The 23461-nt window shown below is 38.4% G+C and overlaps 1 protein-coding gene across 1 annotated transcript in view; it reads left to right on the forward strand.

Moving 5' to 3' along the window:
* The window catches only part of if (integrin subunit alpha inflated), an 86788-nt gene that overhangs the window by 37316 nt on the left and 26011 nt on the right, over positions 1-23461 (forward strand). The window contains exons 3-4 of the mRNA XM_017615231.1: positions 1532-1656; positions 11774-11871. Of these exons, the coding sequence (XP_017470720.1) occupies positions 1532-1656; positions 11774-11871 (223 nt within the window). The remainder of the gene's footprint in view (positions 1-1531; positions 1657-11773; positions 11872-23461) is intronic.

Raw genomic sequence — 23461 nt, forward strand, 5'->3', positions numbered from 1 at the left:
TATGTAGGCTGCATTTTTCGCCATTCATGCAATTTTTGCGAAAATTAAGTTGTCATATGGTAATTCAGATAAATCATTTTCAATCGAGAATTGATTACTTACTACATGTGTACATAGTATGTATGTTTACATTAGGCCGCACCGCCTTACAAGCGAACAAAAAAACTCCGCCGAACACCCCTGAGCCCAAAGTATTTTGGCAAGTCAATTTCGAAAAAAAAAAAAATTTTTTTTGGTCGAAACTTTTTCCATTTTTTGGTGTCACCAACATTCGGCAATATAATTTTTATTTAAATAGTTCTGCTGAAATAATCAAAAAACTTGCCTAGCAAAAGTTTGATTACTTTTTGCTAGCTTTAATTCACTAGCATTAGGGTGGAACGTTAGGATGATAAGAAGTGAGAACTGGTGGGCAAGTACTAGAACGAGGCATTTGAGGTCAATGAACTTTGGAGGAAAAAAATTGCCTTCTCGAGATAAGAACAGCGATATATCAGCCTATCCGACTGTGAATGCCGAAGAAATGACGAAAAGTGTAAAAAAGGCGAACCCCACGTTCGGCAAAAAAAATGCTCCAAATTGTCTTGCATATACTTTAGACAGTAGTAGGTTGATCCAAAAATGCATGGGGAAAAGTAAGCTAGGTATTTTAACGCTCTCACCCCCTAGGATTGTTCTATACCCAAAAAATATACCTGTTTTTTTTTTTTGTTTTTGGAATTAAAAAATATTTAGAGGTCGCTCAAAGCACTCAAAGTTTTCCATGTATTTTATATGGGAAAAAACTAATTTTCGAGGAAATGGTATAGAGTTTTTGAAAATTAATACTTTTCGATCGGAAAACTCTGTTCTTCCTCAGAAGATTTCTGATAATAATACGCAATTTTTTATTTTACCATTTTTTAATACTAACGATTTTTTGTGGGTTCCCCTATTGTATTCTTTTTGGGTGTTTTGGGGACCTATAAAAAATAGTTAGTATTAAAAAACGATTAAATGGATAAATGGGTATTATTATGGGAAGTCGCCTAAAGAGAACCAGAGTATTCCGATCGTAAAATATGGATTTTCAACAATTTTTATGACCTCTACGAAAAATTGTTTTTTCCCCATATAAAATAGTACATGAAAAGTTTGAGCCTTTTGAACGCGAACATTAAATATTTTTTGATTTCATACCAAAAATAAGTTAAAAGTAAAAAAAAAGTTATTGCAAGATTTGCCCCAAACAAACATACTTCCATACATACATACATAGAGAGCAAGTTAAGTTGTGTTATCTCTTTTCGGTATAAAACAATCCTAGGGGTGAGAGCATTGAAATTCTGACTTGTCTTTTTTTTCGACCACCCTAGTGCACAGCGAACTTTTTTTCTGGTACAATATAATGTATGTACATACGTATGTATGTGGCATAATATGAAAACAACCATGTATTATATTTACTATACACACTAGAACTAGAACTTGACCAAGCATGCTCATTAATTTAATTCTTATTAATTTTTTCGTGATTATTTTTTCTTTACAGTTTAATTGTTGGCGCTCCTAAATTCGATACCTCCACGTACCAACAGGGTGTGGTAGAGGCGGGTGCCGTCTTCAAGTGCGGCATGATTGACGGTGACTGCAATTTGGTGAAATTTGATTCTTCAGGTAAGTGAGTGACCGTTGACGAAACAAAAACAAAAACAGCTCTAATATAAAGCCAAATATTAAAAACAAAAATACGAGTGCTCAAAAAATACGCATACTTCAAGTAAAAAAATGCTAAAAAAGATATTTAAAAATGTACAACTGCACCAACGTGTAGAGTTTCAAAAAAAAAAACAAGAACAAATCAAAATATATGACCTAAGCTGAATGCCTAGAAAATTGAAAAATTCAGCATATTTTGTTAGTATGCAATGTAGTTTTTTTATTTAATGGATTTAAGAGTAGACATTTGATATTCGTGCATAAAAAGGTTCTGGCTAATTGCTATAAATATGGTCATGCAGAGCCTTTTTAAAAGCCTGCTATGTGCTAGCGTCAAGCTCCTGCTAATGAGAAAGGACCACCATAGCATTTAATAGAGATCTGTGGATGAAACTCACAGGGATTGTTCCTTGAACAATTTAAGGAGATACGTATTTTTTCTTTTTGCTCAGAGCGCTACCTTTTTCCTCTCTTGATAGCAACTTTTGATGAAATCGCTTATAACTGCCGCAAAAAAGCAAGGATTTTAACGTTTTTTTTTTTTTTAATTACAGATATTGATCTACTGAATCGATGTAGTGAACTAAACATCAGTAATTGCTTATTATTTAATTATTTAATTATTAATTAATTAATTAATTTAATTTTTTTTTTCAAATTGCCAAATTTTTTTCAAACTTTTTTGTCTATTAGGGAATAGTAGAAACTATTTCCAGTACGAGTATCAATATTCTAAAAAGTTTTCGAGTTATGATTTTTTTTCTGAAAATGCACTGATATGATGCTAGCAGATTTTCGTGCCAGTTGAGGACACAAAAATTGGTGCCCATTATGATAAAGTCTTGAAAACTTTTCCACATACAAATTTTTTGATAAAAAAAAAACTAATTTTTGGAAATATGCCATCTCAAAAAAAAATTTTGAAAATCACAATGATAGCTCTGAGTATTGCGCAATATTTAAGTATAGTAGTATGGAGTGCACTCTACAATAATTTGAGTTAGGAATTTTTTTACACCGAAGTTTAGTAAAATGAGTACATTACGAATTTACAAATTTTGAACCTTTTTTTTTTAAATTCTTTAGAACATGCAGTTTTTAGCCCATTAAATTCTAGGATAATAAATGACAAGTTTTAAGCGATTGCAAAAAGTTATAAGCGATCTCATCAAAATTTGCTATTAAGAAAAGAAATAAAATTATAGTTTAAAAAACTAAAACCTCCCTATTATAATTGCCATTCGTACTGTCACCAGGTATGTAACTTGAGAATAGAAATAGCTGCATCTTTTAGGCGCATCAATATTACCAAGTTTCATCCCGAGCTAATAAAAGGAAGGTAAAAAGAAGCGTTCGTACCCAAAAAAAAATTATTATTCGAAAAATTCGAATTTCTGAGCAAAAAAAAAATACGTGTCTTTTCGCAAACTTAAATTCACTTTCCCTCGGCCTGGGTGATTTGAGATGGAATGACCCATATACGAAAATACCCGAAGAAGTGTCCGACAACAAAAAAATCAGAATAGTTCAGAATGAAACACCAAAGCTCCTATTAAAACTCAGAAATTCACGAAAAAACTACCGGTTATTTTAATTTATTTACTTCTTTTATTGTTTTGGGACTCATTAATCAATGCCGATAGGTTCCAAAAAGTTGGCCAAAAATTCCAAAACTTTTCTAAAGAATTAAAAATAATCCCGAAAATGTTGAGAAAAGTCCCAAAAATAACCAGTAATACATATCTATTATAACTATTTTTAATAAGACATTTGTTAAAATTATAGTTGAAAATTTCGAAACTTATTGAATTTAGTGATTAATTTCCGCTCAAAATATATCAAGAAAATTGTGGCTTTTACCTTTTCTAGGAAATATAAAAACAATATCAGTTTTTCTTGCCTAAAATATTAATTCTTACATTATCTACAAAAAGGTGGTGCCAGAAGTATTTTCTGTTTTTGGTTTTCAAAATATAACAAAAAAAATCTGATAAGCATTTATTTATTCTTATTATTCTTAATAATTACCAAAAAGTAACATTATAAAAAACAAAAAAAAATACAACAACTACGAAATGAATAACAAAAGAAAACCAAATTTCATAGAAAATTGTCCATCAATCAAAATAGTTCAAATCACCGCTAATAGCTACATAGTTGGCGTATATATGTATAATGTACATGATGGGTTGATAACAGTAATTTTTTTTTAAATTTATGCAACCTAAATTTGTACAAATATACGTGTAATTAAAAGTAAATTTGTTGTTAGAATCCGATTGAAATTTATCAAGCAGTGGAGCCATTCTCACACGTCTGTAGAACGCAAAGCGTTGGCTTTGTAATTTTCATGCCACCTTAAGAAAATGTTTTTTTTTGTCTTTTACTTTTATTGAAGCGTATAATTAGCAGCTGGCGCATACCGACTTGGTTGCATGCCACACACGCCACATTATGCCACAAAGCATGGAATTTGACATAAAAGCGCTTTTAAGTCTATTCTTTACAGAGCAGAATGCATACATTTTTTTTTGTTTTTGGATCTGTCTTTGATACACTTACTGCTCCCTGTCGGCGGCGGCGGCGGCGACGCAGGCCAAGAATAAATTCATATAATTTACATTTTCACGCCAACTTACGTGACGGCGGCAAAGACATCTTCATCTGCTGTTGGCAGCGAGGTGCCTGATATCAAGCTGGCGAGCGACCCCATCTAAATCCACAAAGCCATACATACATACATACTTACGCTTGATAAAGGCGACGATAAAGAAAAAATAAAGGTAGTAATAAATGTTTCAAAGAGCCAAGAAGAAGAAGAAGAAGAAGCTAACAACATAAATGTAACAGTTGGGCAGCAAAATGGGCACAAATAAAAACGGAAGAATTTAAAAGGTAAAAATTTAAATTGAAAGCTTTCATCTTCATTTGCCACGGTCGTGATCGGCACCGGAGCTGCGCTCGCAATGCAATTGGGCAGATGGTGTCAGAGCGACAGACTCCACTTACGCACAAACACACTGGTATGCCATCAGTGGTGGCAACTGATTTATGTTATTTCAACCACAATAAAAATAATCAGAGAGCAAAAATCCATAACAGCCCACACGGCATTAGAGCGCTGCGTTCGCGGAGCAGTGGAGGAGCCGCGTGCCGTGTGCACAGTCATAGTCGCAGTCACTGCCCACGACGACCACGTACGTTGCCCACACAAAAACAAGCTGCTTACTTATCTACTTACATATTTTCGTCGATATCTAAAGGTAAAATGCCAATAAAGCGTATCTCAACGATCTTGCGAGTATCGACACATTTCACACATTTCGCAGCGGCTAACGGCTGGTGGTGGCTGGTTGGCGGCTGCGGTTGGTGGCCGGCGACCCTAATGCCTGGGCGTAACGACTGGTTGTTGTTGTTGAGAGCAGCAGCTTCAACAGTACATTCGTTGCGTCCAGTTTGCCACAAGACATGCAAGTATATACATATTAAATGAGTATGTATGTATGTATGTATGTGAGTGTGTGCGGAATATTGCATTTTTCACTTGCAAACAACTGCAAATCATAAATAAATGCACATCCGAGTAGTCAGCGAAATTGCTGCCGTGCGGTGATTTGTTGCACATTGCCATTAATGGACTGGCTGAAGCCAACAACAGCCGGCAGCAGCAACAAATGACTGCAAATGTTTGCTACTGCTGCTGGGAATATTTAGTCTGCCAGAACTTCTCTCTCAACTAGATATCGCCGCGCTGCACTCCACTCCTGTTAAATTTACAACACCCCTACAACAGCAAAGCAGCCGTCGCCGTTGCCGCCACCACCATCACCACCATCACCATCACCACCGCCGCCGCCGCGATGCTACCGCTAATTTGTGGTCGAGGCGCGGCGGCTGTTGCCATCGCGCAAACAGCCGTCAAAATCGCGCAGCGGATGCGCAAATAAAATTATACGCTTTGTAGCAATGCTGCAATTGTTGGCTGCCTATATGCCGCCATTGCCATTCAGTGAAGCGGGTGCCGCCATAAGAAAAATAAAAATTACAACGAAAGTGGAAAAATAGCATTAAAAAGCAATATAGTAACAAGGCGGTGTGGAGCGTGCGCACGCATTTGCATAGTTTTCGCATAAAGTGCGTAGAAAATTTATGCAGAACATCTTGTCGATACACGTCCGTGCCGATACGCTCTCGCTATTTGCCGATTTGGTTTTGCTGCATTGATTTTGCTACGCAGGCGATGGCGGCGAGCACTGCGTGATGTGCAGCAAGCAGTGCCGAAACGGTGCCGTCACAATGCCAACTTGGCAGGCAAAATAAAATTTAATTTCAACACTTTGTATTCATGCGAACAGATATGTTGTTGGTCGGACGGATGGGCGGATGATATGGACTAATATACAGACGGAAGCTCGGCCGTGTTGGATCGTGCGATCAGAAGACGTGTCGATGCGCTGCGGGAGACAGCGTTATAATCGCGCAAATCAATATTCATTGAGGCCATCTATGCTATATACAGTGGTCGGGTCTCGGGAATGTCGAAATGGACGCCTAATTTCCATTCTGAATATTTTTGATGGCACTGAAAATAATTTAAGGAACTATGTATCTTCGAACCTAGCTTAAAGACATTTTCTGAAATCAAATTTTATTTAGTGTTTGCCCTACTGCATCTTAGAGCTGGCAAAACTACATCCGCACAGTGTCTTGTGTTTAGTTTAATCAGCTATATCAAAATAATAAGAGCTTCCTCAGAGCACGAAAGCTTAAGCGCAAGTAAGATTAAATAATTCACATGAACGCGAACTTCTTCCCTTTGCCCTGAAAGGCATTGCCGGCTTGACTAAGCCTTTATTAGCGAAATTCAGTAGTTAAAGAATAATTAGGGGTAAAGGAACAAAACGTCGATTTCTACAACTGCATAATTAAAGTTCGATCCTGCACTTCTCCCAAAATTACAACTTAGCATAGGAGTTCTAAAGGTCGCCAGAACATAACTAGACCTTAGGCAATTTTGTGCTATAAATATAATCGTCCCAGTAGATAAGGTAAATCAAAGCGAATTAAATAGGATATTCGCAATTAGAAGATCAGTAAAATACATCCACGGTTTTGATGGCCAATGTTAGCAACCTAATAACTGCAACAAAGGATCTACGTACTTACATCCAGACAAACAGCAATTTTGTGCACAGTGATTGCGTAGAGGTTTCTTTATGTAGGTGGTGCTGTGCTAGCTCGTTACCCTCAAATGACTTCAGAAAACCATGACTATACTGTTTTACGAGGAATTCCTCTCGGAACCACGATCAAGGTTATTTCGTGAGCAGACAGCGCTTTCTTATCTCGTAAAAACTGACCTATAAAAAGTTGATTGAATAATATTCCTAACAAGCTCGAAAAGGTACTACTAATAATATAATCTTGTAGACTTATACGATAAACTTTAGTCCAGCGACGGCGCAGATCCACTGCCCAAAACTGACGAGCTTTGGCAATCCTAAAAGTCTATATACCATCCAAGTAGCTTTTAGTGAACTGGATTCTTTGCAAAATGGCATAGAGTAAACCAAAGATCTCGGTTTAGTGAAGAAAAAGGCCAGCGAATGGGATATTAACCTGTATTTTAGCTGTAGGAACGGGATAGATGTGCACTTCTTCTACCACTTCTTTCTTCGTCTGGTTGGCGTAGGATTTGTGAACATCCAACGATCTTCAAGGCTTACTGAAGATAACACGGTCGCTCTATCAAAGGAATTATAGCACTTAAGATTTAATGAGTTCACTGGGAAGCAACGCAGGCGCATTCTGTTTCCCAGGAGCGGATTTCCTTAGGCCTATCCCTACATGCTCTTAAACCTTTCTAGCGAATACTAGGAGACTATTAAGTGAATTTCTACTAGGCTGTCTAAGCCCGCTTCGAGGCTTACACTACGATGCCTTATTTGTCTTTATTATTGTCTTCTGTAACGCGTTGACTCTGTGATGGAATGGCTCCCAATCTCTTACAGCCTTGGTAAACTTCGTTGCAGATAATATCGGCCACTATAATACCCATTTAATGAACTTCATCACATTTCGTTTCAACAGAATTACAACAATAAGGCAGAAAATTAAAAGTGTTAAACTCGGAAGAACTATCACAGGCGGATGGTCTAAATTTAAGGCTAGGGATATAACACCACCTCTTAGAGAACGGAGAACTATTCTGTCCAAATCACAATTACTAGATAGATAAGAGATATTTAGTACCTTGCATAACTAATACGTCCCACTGTGTCGCGTGTGCGCACGCTATCTGACTGCGTCCGACCGTACCTATGTAACTATGCCGTGTATTTGTAGTGTTCGCTTGCATCGTTAACAGCCATCGAATCGCGTGCAGTGTATTCATCTGCGGATTAAACATTCATTTCAGCGCGCCTCCAAACGATATGCAAACAGTTGTTGCTTTCCTCTATTTTCATACTTTATTGGCTATTTTTATTGTTGCGGGTTTTGTTGTTCCGTTGTTTTTTTTTTACTGTGTTTGTCTATTTTCCATTCCCATTTTTTTCCCCCTTGCGGTTCATTAATATAACTTTGTACCGCAATCAGCGCGTAATCGGCGCGAGCCGGCAAGTCAATCCGCCGCACAACTAAAAGCCCCATAAAAATGCAAATTCATGTTTATTAGCTGAGCTGCACTCAGTGCACATGCAATTCACACACAATGCGATCGGATCGCTTCCTCCACCAACCGGGAAAGCAGGCAGCCAGCCATCCAGCCATTCACCCAACTGCGTTGATGTGCTGTGCGTGGTGGCTCGAGGCAAGTAAAACGAAAGCCAAGAGAAGGTGGAGGGAGGGCGGCAGTAAAAGACAGATGTGCGCATTTTGCTTGGTGGATGCTGCATCTAACTGCCTGGCTGACTGGCCGGCTGGCTGGCTGGCTGGCTAAGTGCTGACTTCTACTTGCCTCCTGGATAGCTAGTAGTAAGCTGACGAAGTGTTAATGAAATTCTTGAGTGCGGCGCATCAGCTGCGGCCGTCGGACGATGGTGGCGCGTTCGCTTGCGGCTTTTGACTTAAGTAGCTGCTGCATTGGCACTTAACGTTGTGCGCTAATTCACTTTCAGTTGCATCTGCATCAATAGCTCGGTCGTTTGTTGTTGCTGCAGTTGTTCTTAGTTCTTAAGTGCTTAATGCGCAATATATTGCCGTTCAATGTCAGCACTTATAAATATACATATGTATGTATGTACATACGTGCAACAAAAATCATATGAATGCGTATAATTATGTTCATGTATAAATATTTACAGTAATTTTTAAATATGCAAACACGAATTTTTATACGACCGCTTGTTGGACTGCGCATGCGCCAGCGTCCAACATCATGGTCAAAGGCAAGGCATGCCAAGTCAAGGTTGGGGCGGCATGACAGAGCAGCGGTTGATGAATGGTTGAGCGCATGCGTTAACGTCAAACTGCCGTCGCATTGCCGCCAAGCGGTCATTGGCGGACACACCGGAGGCGCTGCCGGTACCCAAATAGTTTAGAATAACTACCTGAGTGACTGATGTGCGCATGAGTGGCTGGCTGGCTGCGCAATAGGTGTGCACAGCATGTTGACAGTGACGTAAACTACGTGCAAGGCATAGCCAATCGCACGCGTTAATCGCGCGCTTTGCCAGTTGTTTTGCAAAATCAGTGCGAAATGACGCGCAGGGCCGCGCCGGACGCCGCCGGACGGAACAGTGGTGACGACGACACCGTCAACTGCTTTATTCATAGCAATTTTTTATTGTGTCAATTTTGCGTGATGTCGCCGATTCGGAAAGGAAATGCGCAAGCAGCGTAAGCGCATGTGCGCAAACTGTGGGGCAAAACAAACATATATGTATACTAACCAGAATTTGTTTCCGTAGTGTTTTTTTTTTTAATTTGCAATGTTTTTCGTAATAAATTCTTTTCGTAAATTTTTAATAGAAATATAGTTCATTTTGCATTAAATGACGTATAAATTAATGATTCAAAGTTTTTACAAAATTTAGGAAAATTTGACAAATTTTCACCAAAATTTTCAACTTTTAAACAAAATGTTTTAGAATTTTTTTGAGTACGCATCAGCTAAAAAATTCACAAGAATCAACGGTAGTTAATAGCCACTTAAACTTGTACTTTATTGTACTGAAATTGAGTGAGCTACAAAACTGCATAATCAAAAATTCCAAAAAAAATTTTGTTTAAAAGTTGAAAATTTGTCGAATTTTCTTAAATTTTGTAAAAACTTTGAATCATTAATTTATACGCCGTTTGATTAATGAAAAAAATTTATTACGAAAAACATTGCAGATATAAAAAAAATACTGTACGGAAACATATTTTGTTGAGTGTACATTAAGGCGAGTCAACTTGTATGGGAGATTTTTTCGACTATGCGCGTATAGCACAAATGGATTTTAAGTGCAATTCTTAGCAAATTTGCCGAAGAAACCATGGGTCTAAAATCAATTTGGAATTTTCCAAAGTGCGAAAATAGGTTTCTTAGCATTTTGCTGAAGTGTAGTAAAGAAGTGCTTAAATTTTCCATTTCTGTACTTATATTTTTTCTTAAAACCTCCATCAGAGGGCGCAACAGTGAATCTTTTCACTTTTTTTCGAAACGAATTTTCGCAAATTGCAAACTCCAAATTGATTTCAGAACCAAGGTTCCTTCGGCAAATTTGCTTAGAATTACGCGTAGAACCCTGCCATGCTATAAGCGCATAGTCAAACAAAATTGACCCGCCCTAACATACATACATACATACCTAAGTACATATGTATGTATCTGCATAAAAAGAAAAACAAAAAAGCAAAAACCTTCAAGCATTGTGGATAAAAATGTATTTATTTTTTCTTTTGTTGCTGAGTTCCGCTGTCTTTATTGGATATAATGACTGCTGATAAATTTTCTCTTCCTTCCTGTCTACACATAATTTTCGACTAACAATAAAATAGAAGGATTAAGTAAATGCTTCATACGCTTGAAAGGTAATGCTAGTGAAGATGTTTATGCGATTTTGTGTGGCTTTGTTTTAAGGTTTGTTGCACTGTGTACTTATATACTTAATTGTAAAAATTTAAACACACTTTTGCACAAAAACTTATTTATGTAATTTATAACGAATTTGCACATATTTGTAGGATTTTTTTTTTCAAACACCCATACCTGTAGATGAGCTTAAAATCAAATTTTAGTTTTTTATTTCATCTCGAAGAAGAGTGAAAGTGCTATGTTTATTGGGTATCAATTTTAGGCGTCTGTGAGACCCTATGCCCAGGCTAGAGTTACAAAGAAAATCATGCCCATACATATAGGTTAAAAACAAATTATAATTTCTGTCACTAGTATATGTTTAGTTAGAAAATTAGTCGGTTTTTTTGAACCAGTCTAATGTATGTATATAAAAGAGCAAAATGAAAGGTTGTTTTAGATTATATTTTTGATTCACATAAAAATGTTTGAAAAGTTTTTTTTTAAAGCAAAGACCGACACCTCCACAACTTTCTGAGTTAATTAAAGCAATTAAATTTTTATTTATGAGACACACTTTTTTATGGGGGCCAGCATGGGCGACTTATCTCATTTTTGATCAAGTCGACTCTTGATACTTAATCCCTCAATAAACACGGTGAGAATTAAGGTATATATAGCATATATAAAACTTTAATAAGAACATAAATTTTAGGTCGCTCCCTATTTTTATTTATTTATTTTTTTATTGGTGCTTTTAATATGAGAATTGTTGAAAAAATAAATTCAAAATTTTATAAGTACGTGTGTAAATATATATGTGCATAGTAAATTTGAAATTAATGCTACCATTTCTATGTATGTAGTTCGCAATCAATGTTCACCATCAACGCTTCAAATCAACAATTACATACCTAGATTAGCCAGCAAAGTTTTTCCCTCCCCCTTTTTTCTACAAACTTTCAATCACATAAATTAAGACTTAATTGCGCTTACGCTTTCAGTGTACACCAAAGTGTGTAATTAAGAAGAAATGTTAAATTTTATCTCTAATCACATTTGCATATCTTACAGGAAATCATCGCAACACCTATGGCGACGTTATCGAACGAAAATCCTATCAGTGGCTTGGCGCTACAGTGTCCACCAGTCGTGACAACGATTTGATTGTGGTGAGTAAAATTAAAACAACAACAAAAAAACGACAAAATAGTTTTAATGAAAATTTATATGCAAAAAGAGTATTTAAATTATATAAGTTGCAAAATGCGAAAGTGACTTCATTAAAGACAAATTAAAGCAAAAGCGACGTTGCACAAATGACTTGCACTGACAGTTTCGTCGAAAGCTGCGCGGAAAACCTTGTACGCCAGCGAAAATTGGGTTTACGACATTGACAAATAAAGACGATATTTAACGATGCCAGTTACTTTATTTTATGTACATACATACTTGCACTTTCGTTTCCAATGGCGGCAGCGCGACTACTAAAAATGGTTGGGCGGTAAAAAGCGGCGGCATTGCTTAACACGGCAAGCAGCGTAAGCGATTTGTGGCGTACAAAAGCGCTGACAGTTTTAGTAGATTGCTAAAGATTAGTCATGCCAATGGACTTGCAACAGACATATGTAGGTACACATTAGGCTGGCACAAAACTTTCTTTCAGTCACACCCCCAGAACTGATGAATATCAAAAATAAGAGGGTCGACATTTTTTTTTTAATTTTATATTTAATGGCGTCACCTTGGCTTTGAAGTTTTCTAAAGATTTTATATGGGGAAAATAAGTTTCTGCATCAAATCGCTATAAAATCGTTAAAAAGTAATATTTTTTGATCGAATAAGAATATTTCTCTTCAGAGATTTAAAAAAAAATAAAACAATGACGCATTTTTAACTTTAAAATTTTACTAAATATTTTTTTCAAAATTTTTTTTTATTATGGGTTCGTAACCCCAACAAGTATGTTTTGAAGAAATACAATTTTTGAATGGAAATATTTTTATTCGATCAAAAAATATTTATTTTTAAAGATTTTAGAGGAGTTATGCGAAAAAATTTATTTTCTCCTAATAAAATACACGGTCAAATATTAGCCGGCGATACGGTTAAATTTTAACCGATTTTAAAATAAAAAATACGGATCTACTTATTTTCGATTTTCTACAATTCTGTGGGGTTGCAGCAAGAAAATTCCGTGAAGCTTACTTTCTTGTGTATTTTTGGACCACCCTAGTACACATTCAAGTATACATAACCTTATATCCATGTTGCGTCCATATGTATGTATAATTTGTGTACGTCTGTGACCGCCGACTGACAGACAGCCGGCCCAATATGAAACTGCTGAACTAGTTTCGATAATTTGTGGTCGCTGTGTGACGTGAGTGTTAATGTGTAGACACATATACATCCATACATAGGTAAGCACTATGTGTGTACAGATCTACGTTTGCTTGCTGTAAACGTAGATGTTGGCCATTATCATCGCTGTCGATAAGCCAACACCGTAGCGATTGGCGACAGCTCAAACGAAAAATATTGAAATGAAACATGAAAATCACGTCAAGACCAAAGAAGTTGGCCATTGAACGGGAACAAGTGGGCGCCGCAACATAAAGCCAGTCAACCTGTAGCAAGTGGGTGGGCGAATAACAAACACAAATCTGTATACATACATATGTACATATGTATTTATGTGTGTATGCACACACATACTTACATATATGCTGTTATATGTCTAATGCGAGCGCTCGTTGATCGCGGAAGTCACTTGGCGCGGGCGGGCCAATACGATATGCATTTATTTTCTACATAACTTTAGATTTCTTTTTATGTTTGTTTACTTGTAGTATTAGTAAAAACACTGTATGTGAGCGAATGTTAGAATGAAAAGTGAATTTTCGAAGCCATGACTCCAATTTGAAACTGCTAGGGAATTTGGTAAAGGGGAGAATTTTTAAACATTTTAAGTAAACAAGACTTGAAAGTATGATAATAAAATCAAATTAGCATAGCAATATATGTACGTATAATAAAAATTTCCACTCCCCTCTCCACCGTCTTGCATTTATAATTCCGCTGTGACGGTAAGGCACAGGTGGAGTGCGACTACACGTTATGCTGGGTATGCAATTACAGTTGCACGGCTATACTCAATTCCGACTCTTGCGTCCTCGTTCGCGCACTCTAGGCAACGTGAGCAACCCATGTGCAGGATGCGGTAACCAATCCGAGTGGAGCTTTGGGTCGCGGCGGAAAGAGAGGGAGGGCCACTCCTACTTATTCGGGCTTACTGAAGTTTGCAGCGTCTGTTCACCAGTAGGTGCGGCTGCAAGCGGGTGACTGTCGTGGAGCAAGCGGCTCGGTATAGAAGCGTATATTCGGTTGCTAAACCACCCCCGCCCCAGCAATGGATTGTGCGCTGGGTTAGGGACCCGCCACGTTAGAACAGGCTCTAACGAAAAATAAAAACAAAGCCTCGGATGAGAACCCCCTTTTGGTAACGACCACGGCAATCGTTTAAAGGACTACGATTTGCGGGCATGCACCTGCAATGTCCGGACCCTTAATGGGGAAGGTGGCTGACATTCAAGAAATGCGTTGGACGGGGCAGGGCCTTGCGAACTCTACTACATCTGCCATGAAAAGGAGCGAAAATTCGGTGTTGGATTTGTGGTGGGAGTGAGACTCCGTTGCCGAGTACTGTCGTTCACCCCAGTGGGCGAGCGTCTAGCCACAATTCGCATCAAAGCGAGATTCTTTAACATCTCGCTCATCTGCGGCCATGCCCCGACTGAGGAGAAGGAGTCCAAGGATCTCTTCTATGAGCTCTTGATGCTTACATAAGAGCGCTGCCCCGCCATGATATCAAAATCGTGCTTGGCGACTTGGGTGGGTAAGGAAGGGATCTTTGAAACCACCATCGGAAAATTCAGCCTCCACGACGAAACGGCCGAAAACGAACTGAGGCTGATCGACTTCACCGGAACCTGAAACATGGTAGTATGCAGTACTAGGTTCCAGCATGAAAGGATCCATCAAGCTACGTAGTTGTCTCCAGATCAAAAAACGAAAAACCAAATCGATCACGTTGTGATAGACGGAAGGCACGCTTCCAGTGTTTTGGACGTACGTACACTTCGAGGTCCAAACATTGACTCGGACCACTATCTTGTTGCAGCCAAGATACGCAACGACTCGCACACCCGATCTCAGAGAGCACTCTTCAACAAACCGACATAGCGAACAGTGGAACCACATTTCCCGTTCATTAAGTACCGCCGGTGAAGAAGTAGTGGGATGTCAGCGAGCCCGAAAGAACAACTAGAACGATGAGGAGTGTCAAGAAGCTGCGGAGAAAAAAGATGATGCCTATGGTGACCATATGTCGTCCCCATGGATTGCGCCCCGTAATCAGTCCTACCAGGGCTCGTAGATCACTCCTTCTTTGTCTGAGAAGAAAGGCCTGTCAGGCCTTTTCAGGAAACACTTGGTTATTTTGCAGGTGTAAATAGTGCACCAACGGCTCTCATGAGTTTTGCTTATGAGATCCTTGATGCACTGGATCGTTCCCAGAGAACCGCAGTTCGCCAATTCATCAGCCACTTCGTTACCTTGAACACCGTAGTGTCCTGGCACGGAGTTCAGATTCAACTTACATTCCTGGACTAACTTGAAAGAGCTTCGAGCGGTTTCCAGGGTCTTTAGAGCAGCTTGGCTGTCACTGCAGGTCCTGATTTTATGTCTGCGCTACCTTTCGCCAGTTATCCAGTCTGCAACTTTCAGTATTGCAAAGAGTTCCGATTGAAAGACCGTTGTCATTGCACCCAAAGCGGCAAGGTGCATGAAGTTTCCGTCCAGATGCCATCCATCTCCACTACGGTGTATGTTACTCAAGGACGATGTAATATCGCGCTCAACAGCTGAGATATCTATGCCTCTTTAGATCAATGTCTGAGAGATAAAACTATAGGCAGAGCAACCCCCTTAGACTCGAGTAACCTTCCGACCTTACAATTCCAGTACTAAATGGCGGAATACTTCAATTTCCCTTTGACATAAGTATGGTCCAAGAGAGTTTTAAATTTCAATTTGTCCCTAGCAGTCTTTGGAAGGTCTTACATAAGAATGAAAGAAGTTAAATTAACAAATCTGAATGGTTTAGGCGGGTCAGTGGACCAGTTGCCTTATTTAGTAACATATATGACGGATACCTTCTTTTAGTTGATCGGTATGTATTTCCAAGTATAATAAGCCTTAAATAGATAGATCAGCGCATCGACGATATCATCAATGCTTCTCTGAAATAATGCAGGAAAGATACTACCACCATTTGCGGCTTTCATCGGTTTAAAGGACTCTAGAGTCCTCCATTCATTGTTCCTTTCCAAGATGGAGCCAGATCTGCCATGACTTCTTACTTACTCTGCGGAACCCATGTTCCAGGGAGGCAGGTGTCAACCGATCTTGCTCCGCAAGTGGGCAAGGGGATTTTAAAATTTATGTAAAGTCTCAGCATTTTGTTAAGTCTATTCCTACTATCATTCCATGGAATATGCCATTTTTAAAGACTTCGTTCTAAAAAAAATCTTTTGGGGCACGTCAACCACTAAATACCGCAAACGTCCATTGCTCAATCAGCAACGTTCACCTACCACATTGGCCACATTAGACAGCATTGCAAGCGTGTCGATATTCGATTTCAGCTTTTCAATAAAGTTTCATGCGTTTGCATTTCAAATTATTTAGTTTTCCACTTATCATACATATGTATGTACAATAGGGTGGTACAAAAATACATGCGGGCGAAAAAAGTTTAAAATTTTAAGCTTTCATTGCTTAGGATTTTTCTAAATGGAAAAGAGAATACCCGTATTTTTTTGTTTAACAAAATTTTATATAGAACTGCCTCAAAGCCCATGAAGTTTTACATGTATTTAATATTTCTATCGGAAAATTATGTTTCTCTTCAGGAGCCTTCCAATAACAATGCCCAATCGTTTGTTTAATAATTTTTAAAGCATATTAACTATTTTCATAAGTCCCCCAAAATCCCCAAAGAGAGCAATAGTTAGTATTAAAAAAATTGTTAAATTCAAAAATTGAGTGTTATTATTGGAAGTCTCCTGATGAAAAGCAGAGTTTTCCGATCGAAAAATATTGATTTTCAAGAAAAAATGTTTTTTCCCCATACATTGAAAACGTAATGGGCTTTGAGGCAGTTCTAAATATATTTTTCAACAAAATAAACGGGTATTCTTTTTTTCCATTTAGAAAAATCCTAGGGGGTAAGAACTTAACATGAACTTATATTTGGAGCACCCTAATGTGCACACATGCCACATACATATAGATATGTATATATTTCTTACGATTTTCATTGGTTTTCTTTAACTTAACTTCATTTTCTGTTTTATGTAGCGCTTTTGTTAGCCTCACCGTAATCTTAATGCCCGCTTCGGTTGGAAAAGCCACAAATTAAGGCACACAATTGACGTTTAGTAGATGCCTCGCGTCAGATTAAGGTGTGCCAATTGCCGCATTGATTTCTTGATTTCTTAACTTCACACACATTCTAATTTTTCTTTTTTTTTTGTTGACTTTCAACTACTCACAACCTGTGCAGCATTAAAGCTTAAACGCTTTTTAATTGTAACCGCACAGTCATCGATGGCGATGGGGGTTATTTATGTGCGAGGCAAAAAATTTATTGGCGCCGCAGAGTGAATTGACCTGTTTCGAATGGGGCGCAATTGGAATATATGTATGTGGGTGTTAGTTTGCTTGTGTGTGTGAGTGTATTCAATTTTCTAGTTTTATTCATTCGCTTTGTAATTACCAATTAACTTTGATTTTTGTGGCATTTTTATCCGATATCCCCCCCGTCCCCCCTCCGTGTGCGCGCCTTCATGAGCGTTGAGCGACAAGAACTTGCTGTGCGCGTGTTCATGTTTCCCACTCACGCTATGTATGTGGGAGGAAGGAAGCACCTTGCTGTGGCAGGTGATGATGACCTGCTGCGTTGTACGCTTTCAACGCTACCGTCTCCAGTTAGTCCATTGCTTGCGGTTGCCAAAGGGAGTGTTTTTACTCTGAGATGCGTGGCCTTCAAAAATTTATTGACAGCGCAAAATCGATTCAATTTCGTTGAGGTTTATGGGTTAGCACTAAGATTTTTATGTAATACACTCATACCTAGGACATGTACATATGTATTGCAAGGAGGACTTGCATATGTACTCTATTACATACATACATACATAGTGATTAGTATGCACGAAAACTCTCTGTTTGCTGTGAGCTGTTTGTTCATTTAGTCATTTGATGACTCTAGGTCAGTTTCTGGCAGTTATTTGCAACATTTTTGCAGCAGGGTCAGCATTTAGTGTTACTTTATGACTTGGAAAGTCAACGTGCATGAGATATTTAGGTCAGGCTCATAGTATTTAATGTGCCAAAGTACGTTTTGGGTGGAAGTGTATAAATTATGGTGCTTTGGTAACAGTAAATTTAAATACACTTATTAGAGCATTTAATGAGAAAATTTCCTTCATTAAAAACTATTTATTTAGCTAATAAAGCAACCCAAACAAATTTGATTTAACTAAAATTAAGAAATAGTAAGGTAACGAGATCATCTTCTCTCTCACTGTCAAGCTTTCGAAAGATCGCGCCTGAGCTAACTTGGCGCAGTTTTCTTCTCCTCACGGAAGCAAATGGAAGATCAAAGGATAAGCGAAGGCTTAAACTCGCTAAAAATTTCATCATCATTAAGCTTTAAGCCTAAATATGTACTTTCTTCATAACACTAACCGAGATCTCAGCACCTGTAACCCCAGCTAACCTAACCTAGGTAAGTTCGCTAGCCACTGTGGACTTTCGCAGAGATTACTAAGGTCTATAGCGTCTAAGCTCAGCACTAGGCGCAGTCTTCTTGGCAAACCGAAACACCCTGATGCATCTTATTATGGCGGCAGCTTCCAGATAAGGTAGAACGCGTGCTCCCAACAGAATAATTCGCAAATTACTAAGAGTAGGATACTCGCAGAGAATGTGTTCCACTGTCTCCTCTTTCGTTCTGCATCTACTACTGGTATTATCATTGGTCGGAGCAAGTTTAAAGGCATGCGATGCCAGGAGACAATGTCCCGTTAGAGTGCACACAAGTAATCTGCGCCCTCCCTCTTGAGGATAGGAGAAACTTCGTGGACGTTATGTCATAAGCTCTGCAAATAATTCTGAATACTTTGCATCCTTGTGATCTCCAACTAGACCCGAACTGGGCGCCAATTAGCTCCGAACTATTCCCGAAATGGTCCCAAAATAATCCCGAAATGGTCTTGAACAAGCCCCGTCCTTTAAGACTTAAACAATTTTTTCGCACTTATAATTATTATGAAAAGACTTTTATGATATAGGTCTCAAAATAAAACTCCTTGAAAACTTAAATATATTTATCTCGCTAATAATTATTTTATTGAAAAGACTTTCATTATATAAGCCTTAAAATAATAGTAATCGATGACGTAAAAAAATTTTTCTCACATATAATTGTTGTCAAAAGACTGTTCTAATTCTTCTGAAAATTTTAAACACTTCAATGACTTGAATTTCCTGGTAATCGCTTTAAAGGGAAAATCGTGCTGCCTTTAAGTAAAAAGATGCACATTTTCTGAAGCAAAAATTTCTTTGTAAACAAATTTTCTAAACACTGTGTGATCGTGCACTTATTTCAATACTTCAGAGTACTTCATCCAGCCTATCTATTTTTAATACGTTCAATATTGTCCATTGTTCCATTGAATAGTCAGAAAATCACGATCTTCTCTGTTGACGTTTCGTACTTAATCGTTCACAAAAGGAATAAACTATAGTAAAGCGCAACCAAGCAAGAAATGTAAAAGAAATCAAAAATAATTTTGCAACAACACAATCGTCATCGGATCGCAGTCGAATTATGTTGATTTTTATTGCGATTGTCTCTTCTGTTATTATTATTATTTTATTGTTTTATTCGCTTTGGTAGCTTGTCGCCTTTATCTCTCAAAATACATACATATTTAATCCATTGGTCAAAATGGTCCAATATATCTTCCACTCAAATCGACTCGACTCGCCTTGCCTTGCCTTTTGTGGGCACTGGCTGATGGCCAAGCTGGCTGGCTGCTTGCCCGGTTGCCGTTGTGCTTTTAAGCGCGCATGCGCACATTTAAAATGTTTACCCGTAGTGTTCCATGCTCCTTTGCGGCTGTGCTGTGGTCCACATTGTTATGGACTCGTAAGTCTTCATCTTTAGTATGGCGTCGTTTATTTTCCTTTTTTGTGTTGAGTAGTAGGTGTTCTTGTTTCTTTTTTTAACTGGCTGGCTTGCTGACAATAGCCACATAGCTGACAACCGCCAATGCATAGACGTGTATGCATGAGTATGTATGTATATTTAGATACACATGAGTATAATACACTACCTTTTAGTGCGGCATTTATGTGCCCTGCTACCTTAACCTTTTCATGCCACAAATGGTCAATATGACTTAAGCTTCGTGTGCAAAAAAAAAAATAAAACAAAAAAAAGATGCCGAACAGAAGAAAAGACTTGAGCAGCGCACAAATAACTTCAGCTATCTTTTGTGTTCGTCTTATATTTATTTCTTTAATCTTTTTGTAATTGTGATCTTAAGATGCGCAAATGTGTTGTGGTGCCCTGCAAACAACTTATTCTCATAGCTTTGTGATCTACAATAAAAAAATATTAAATGGTCACCGCCAATAAGAGTACAGTGGTTTGAATGTACTATATAAGGGGAGCTTGGAAACTTTAAGAATTGGAAAATTTGTTGTAACTACATATCGTCACCAGAGTGGAAGATCGACCTATTTCGGCAGCCAGTTCGAAAACGCTCTATCTCAGAAAGCCCTACTTCAGAGTTTCATTGAAGAAAGCCCTATTTAAGATGCCAAATTCAGACATCGCGGCGTGTAGGCAACTCCTTTTAGTGGCATTGAAAGCGGCTTTGAAGTGTACAAATAGTGAAGTGTACAATAAGGTCCAATCAGTTCGTTGATGGTGGGCTTCAGTCTTTCACACAATACACTCGATAAGACCTTATAACCTATGCTTAGAAGGCTGAGCCCGCGGTAGTTGGCGCGTGGGGATATCGACTCCATCAACATCGACTGTGGGCTCGGTTTCGTCTTCTCCACTACCTTCGGTGCTGTTGCCATTCAGGAGGGTGGAGTGTTGGTAGTTTGTTTAGTGTTTCCTCGTAACTTGCGTATGGTTGCCTAAAGGCCAGTGTTCCGTAATGGTAGCTATTCTGAATTATTCTCTTCTTGATATGTTAAACAGATCCAAAATATTCGCCCTGTTATAGTCAGACCGGAGTTCTCTTGATATCTAGTAAGTCCGTATGCCTGACCACCTGTTTATAGACAGTCCAAAAAAATTTTGGTAAATTTATTTTTGGACTATTTAAAAAGGACATACAGTGCCACCGCTTAAGGATTCCTCACAACTTGTTGCTGTTTTCGTCAATTCATCATCTTTCTCAATGCGTTCGTTGTTACTTTAAAGAGAAACCCACACAAGAGAGACATTTATTGGCTGAAACACTGACCATAACTAAATTTTTCATAGCTTTACCAGCTAAGATTTGGTCGCCCGATATGCTATCGCCAATCTGAGGTCAAGATTAGCTCCCATGTACTTACTGTGCCCTACTTTCCATTTGCATTACATTAATAATAAAAGTCGTACCAGGGTTGCCTAGTCCACCACAGTGTCGACTTTCTGACTCTGACCACCGATTTCATAGCCGCCTCTTTCAAGTGAAGTGATATAGGATAAGCTATCCTCAACCTAAGCTTTTTGCATATCTACTACTCCTGATTGGCCACTGGGAACCCGGAAATCCCTCTTAACCTAAGCATACATTCAGAATGCTATTATCAGGGAACTAGATCCAAGGGGTCATTGATTGAAGTAAAAGTGAAAGTGAACCAGATCAGTGAAGCGGTAATGTGGCGTTTTCCGTCTGGGTATTAGTAGTTGCGAAGTTTAAAAAGTTGCCCCACTGATGGATCTATGAAATCGACTTACTGAGGATGGAGAGCTGGAGCCTCTACAATTAGTTAAAACGAGACGGTTCGTGGCTTACCTTCAAGGCGGCCTTCAAAAATTTCGAGGGAGCTATTAAAATAGAGCTTCATGTAATTTATCTATCCATTAAAACAGGAATTCATGGAAAATTGTCCGCAATAACGTTGAGGAAGTCTGGAAGCCAATCGGTTATGTTTTATCAAAGTTTTATATTTATTTAAATCTTTTTATCCGGAAGATAAATGGCAACTGGAGCTCATCTAGGGACAAAATGCTGCATTTTTTGTTCAATGCGGACCTCCCGGGTTATACCATGGAACTGAGCACCGCCGTTCCTGGCTACCACAGTAAGGTGGATAAGTACATAGGTTCCTTGGTTAGTTGATAAATATTTTCCTAACAGAGCTTCAAGAGGCATCTAAAATCGGATGTCCTGATTTAGCAGTAATCTATAAATTATCCTCTGTGCGTACTTAAAGCGTAGACAATGGCGACGGTTGCTTTCCATATCGAAGAGAGATAGGGGTATACGAGGAACTATTACCAGGAATTTTTCTTGATTTTGGTGTAGCTTTTAACCATGTTTTATTTTTTTTATTTTTTATTTATTTATATCTATTGGGCTTCATAGGTCTTCTCTAGAATCCGATAAGAAACCGTAAAGAGTAGGTTCAGATTCAAATCACTTCAACAGATAGAGGTTCACTGAATAAATTTCTCAAGGCGAATTTATATAAGGTGATGTTACTAGATCAGCTGAGTTTGTGTATATACATATGTGTTTCGCCTCACGGCTTTGGATGTCAAATTTAAACATTTTGTTTGAATTTCCACACACATTCTTACAGAGTTTAATAGTTTATGCCGCCAAAGCTAAAATAAAATACATGTAAATTTTTGTTTTTGTACTCCTGCTATCACCTTATATTAATTCGCCTTGAAATTTCTATTCAGCGAGTCTTCCTAACCGACACACTGTGCGCACGTCAACGCTATTGTTAACCGATCAACGTCTTTTCAACGGACTGTTCTATTTCTGTTTGGTAAAATGGAGGAATAAATATTGCGAAAAAATTGTGTATGCGCTTCAATGCATGCAACGTGCGCATAACATGACGGCAATGCACACCAGTACTACCCAACCAACCAACCAAGAAAAAAATAAAATAAAAATAAATAAAAAGGGAAGCACAGACAAAAAATTGCAAGCGACTGACGGCTAAGTTTGGAGGGAGGCATAAATGTACATGTGTAGATATGTACAAACATGCATACGAATAGTGTATGCGCACAAAAAAGCGCTTTCCCAAATATTTTCAGACATGAAGTGCTTAAAATTCACTAAAGAAATGCCACACAAACAAAATAAAAACAACAAAAACTCCAGCGGCGAAATGCCGAGGACACATAGCCAACTGCCAACCGCTAGAGCACAGAGTACTTAGTTTGTAGCCAGGAAATGGCAGCAGATCGCCTCGCCAGCGCAAAGTGAGTGGTAAACAATAAATGCGCAAAACGCTTCTCACTTGTGCTGTCGTCCCAGGCCGAGGCTTGGTGGGTCCAAGCGCGCATGGCCAGTGAGGCCACTTACATAGATATGTGCTATGTCGGTAGGTGATGGTGCTAGAAGTGCGCCTGTGTGTACATGCGCATGAGTGCTTAAG

This window comes from Rhagoletis zephyria, unplaced genomic scaffold (assembly GCF_001687245.7).
Source record: "Rhagoletis zephyria isolate East Lansing unplaced genomic scaffold, Rhagoletis_zephyria_1.1 Rzeph_scaffold_00980, whole genome shotgun sequence".
Taxonomy (NCBI): Eukaryota; Metazoa; Arthropoda; class Insecta; order Diptera; family Tephritidae; genus Rhagoletis; species Rhagoletis zephyria.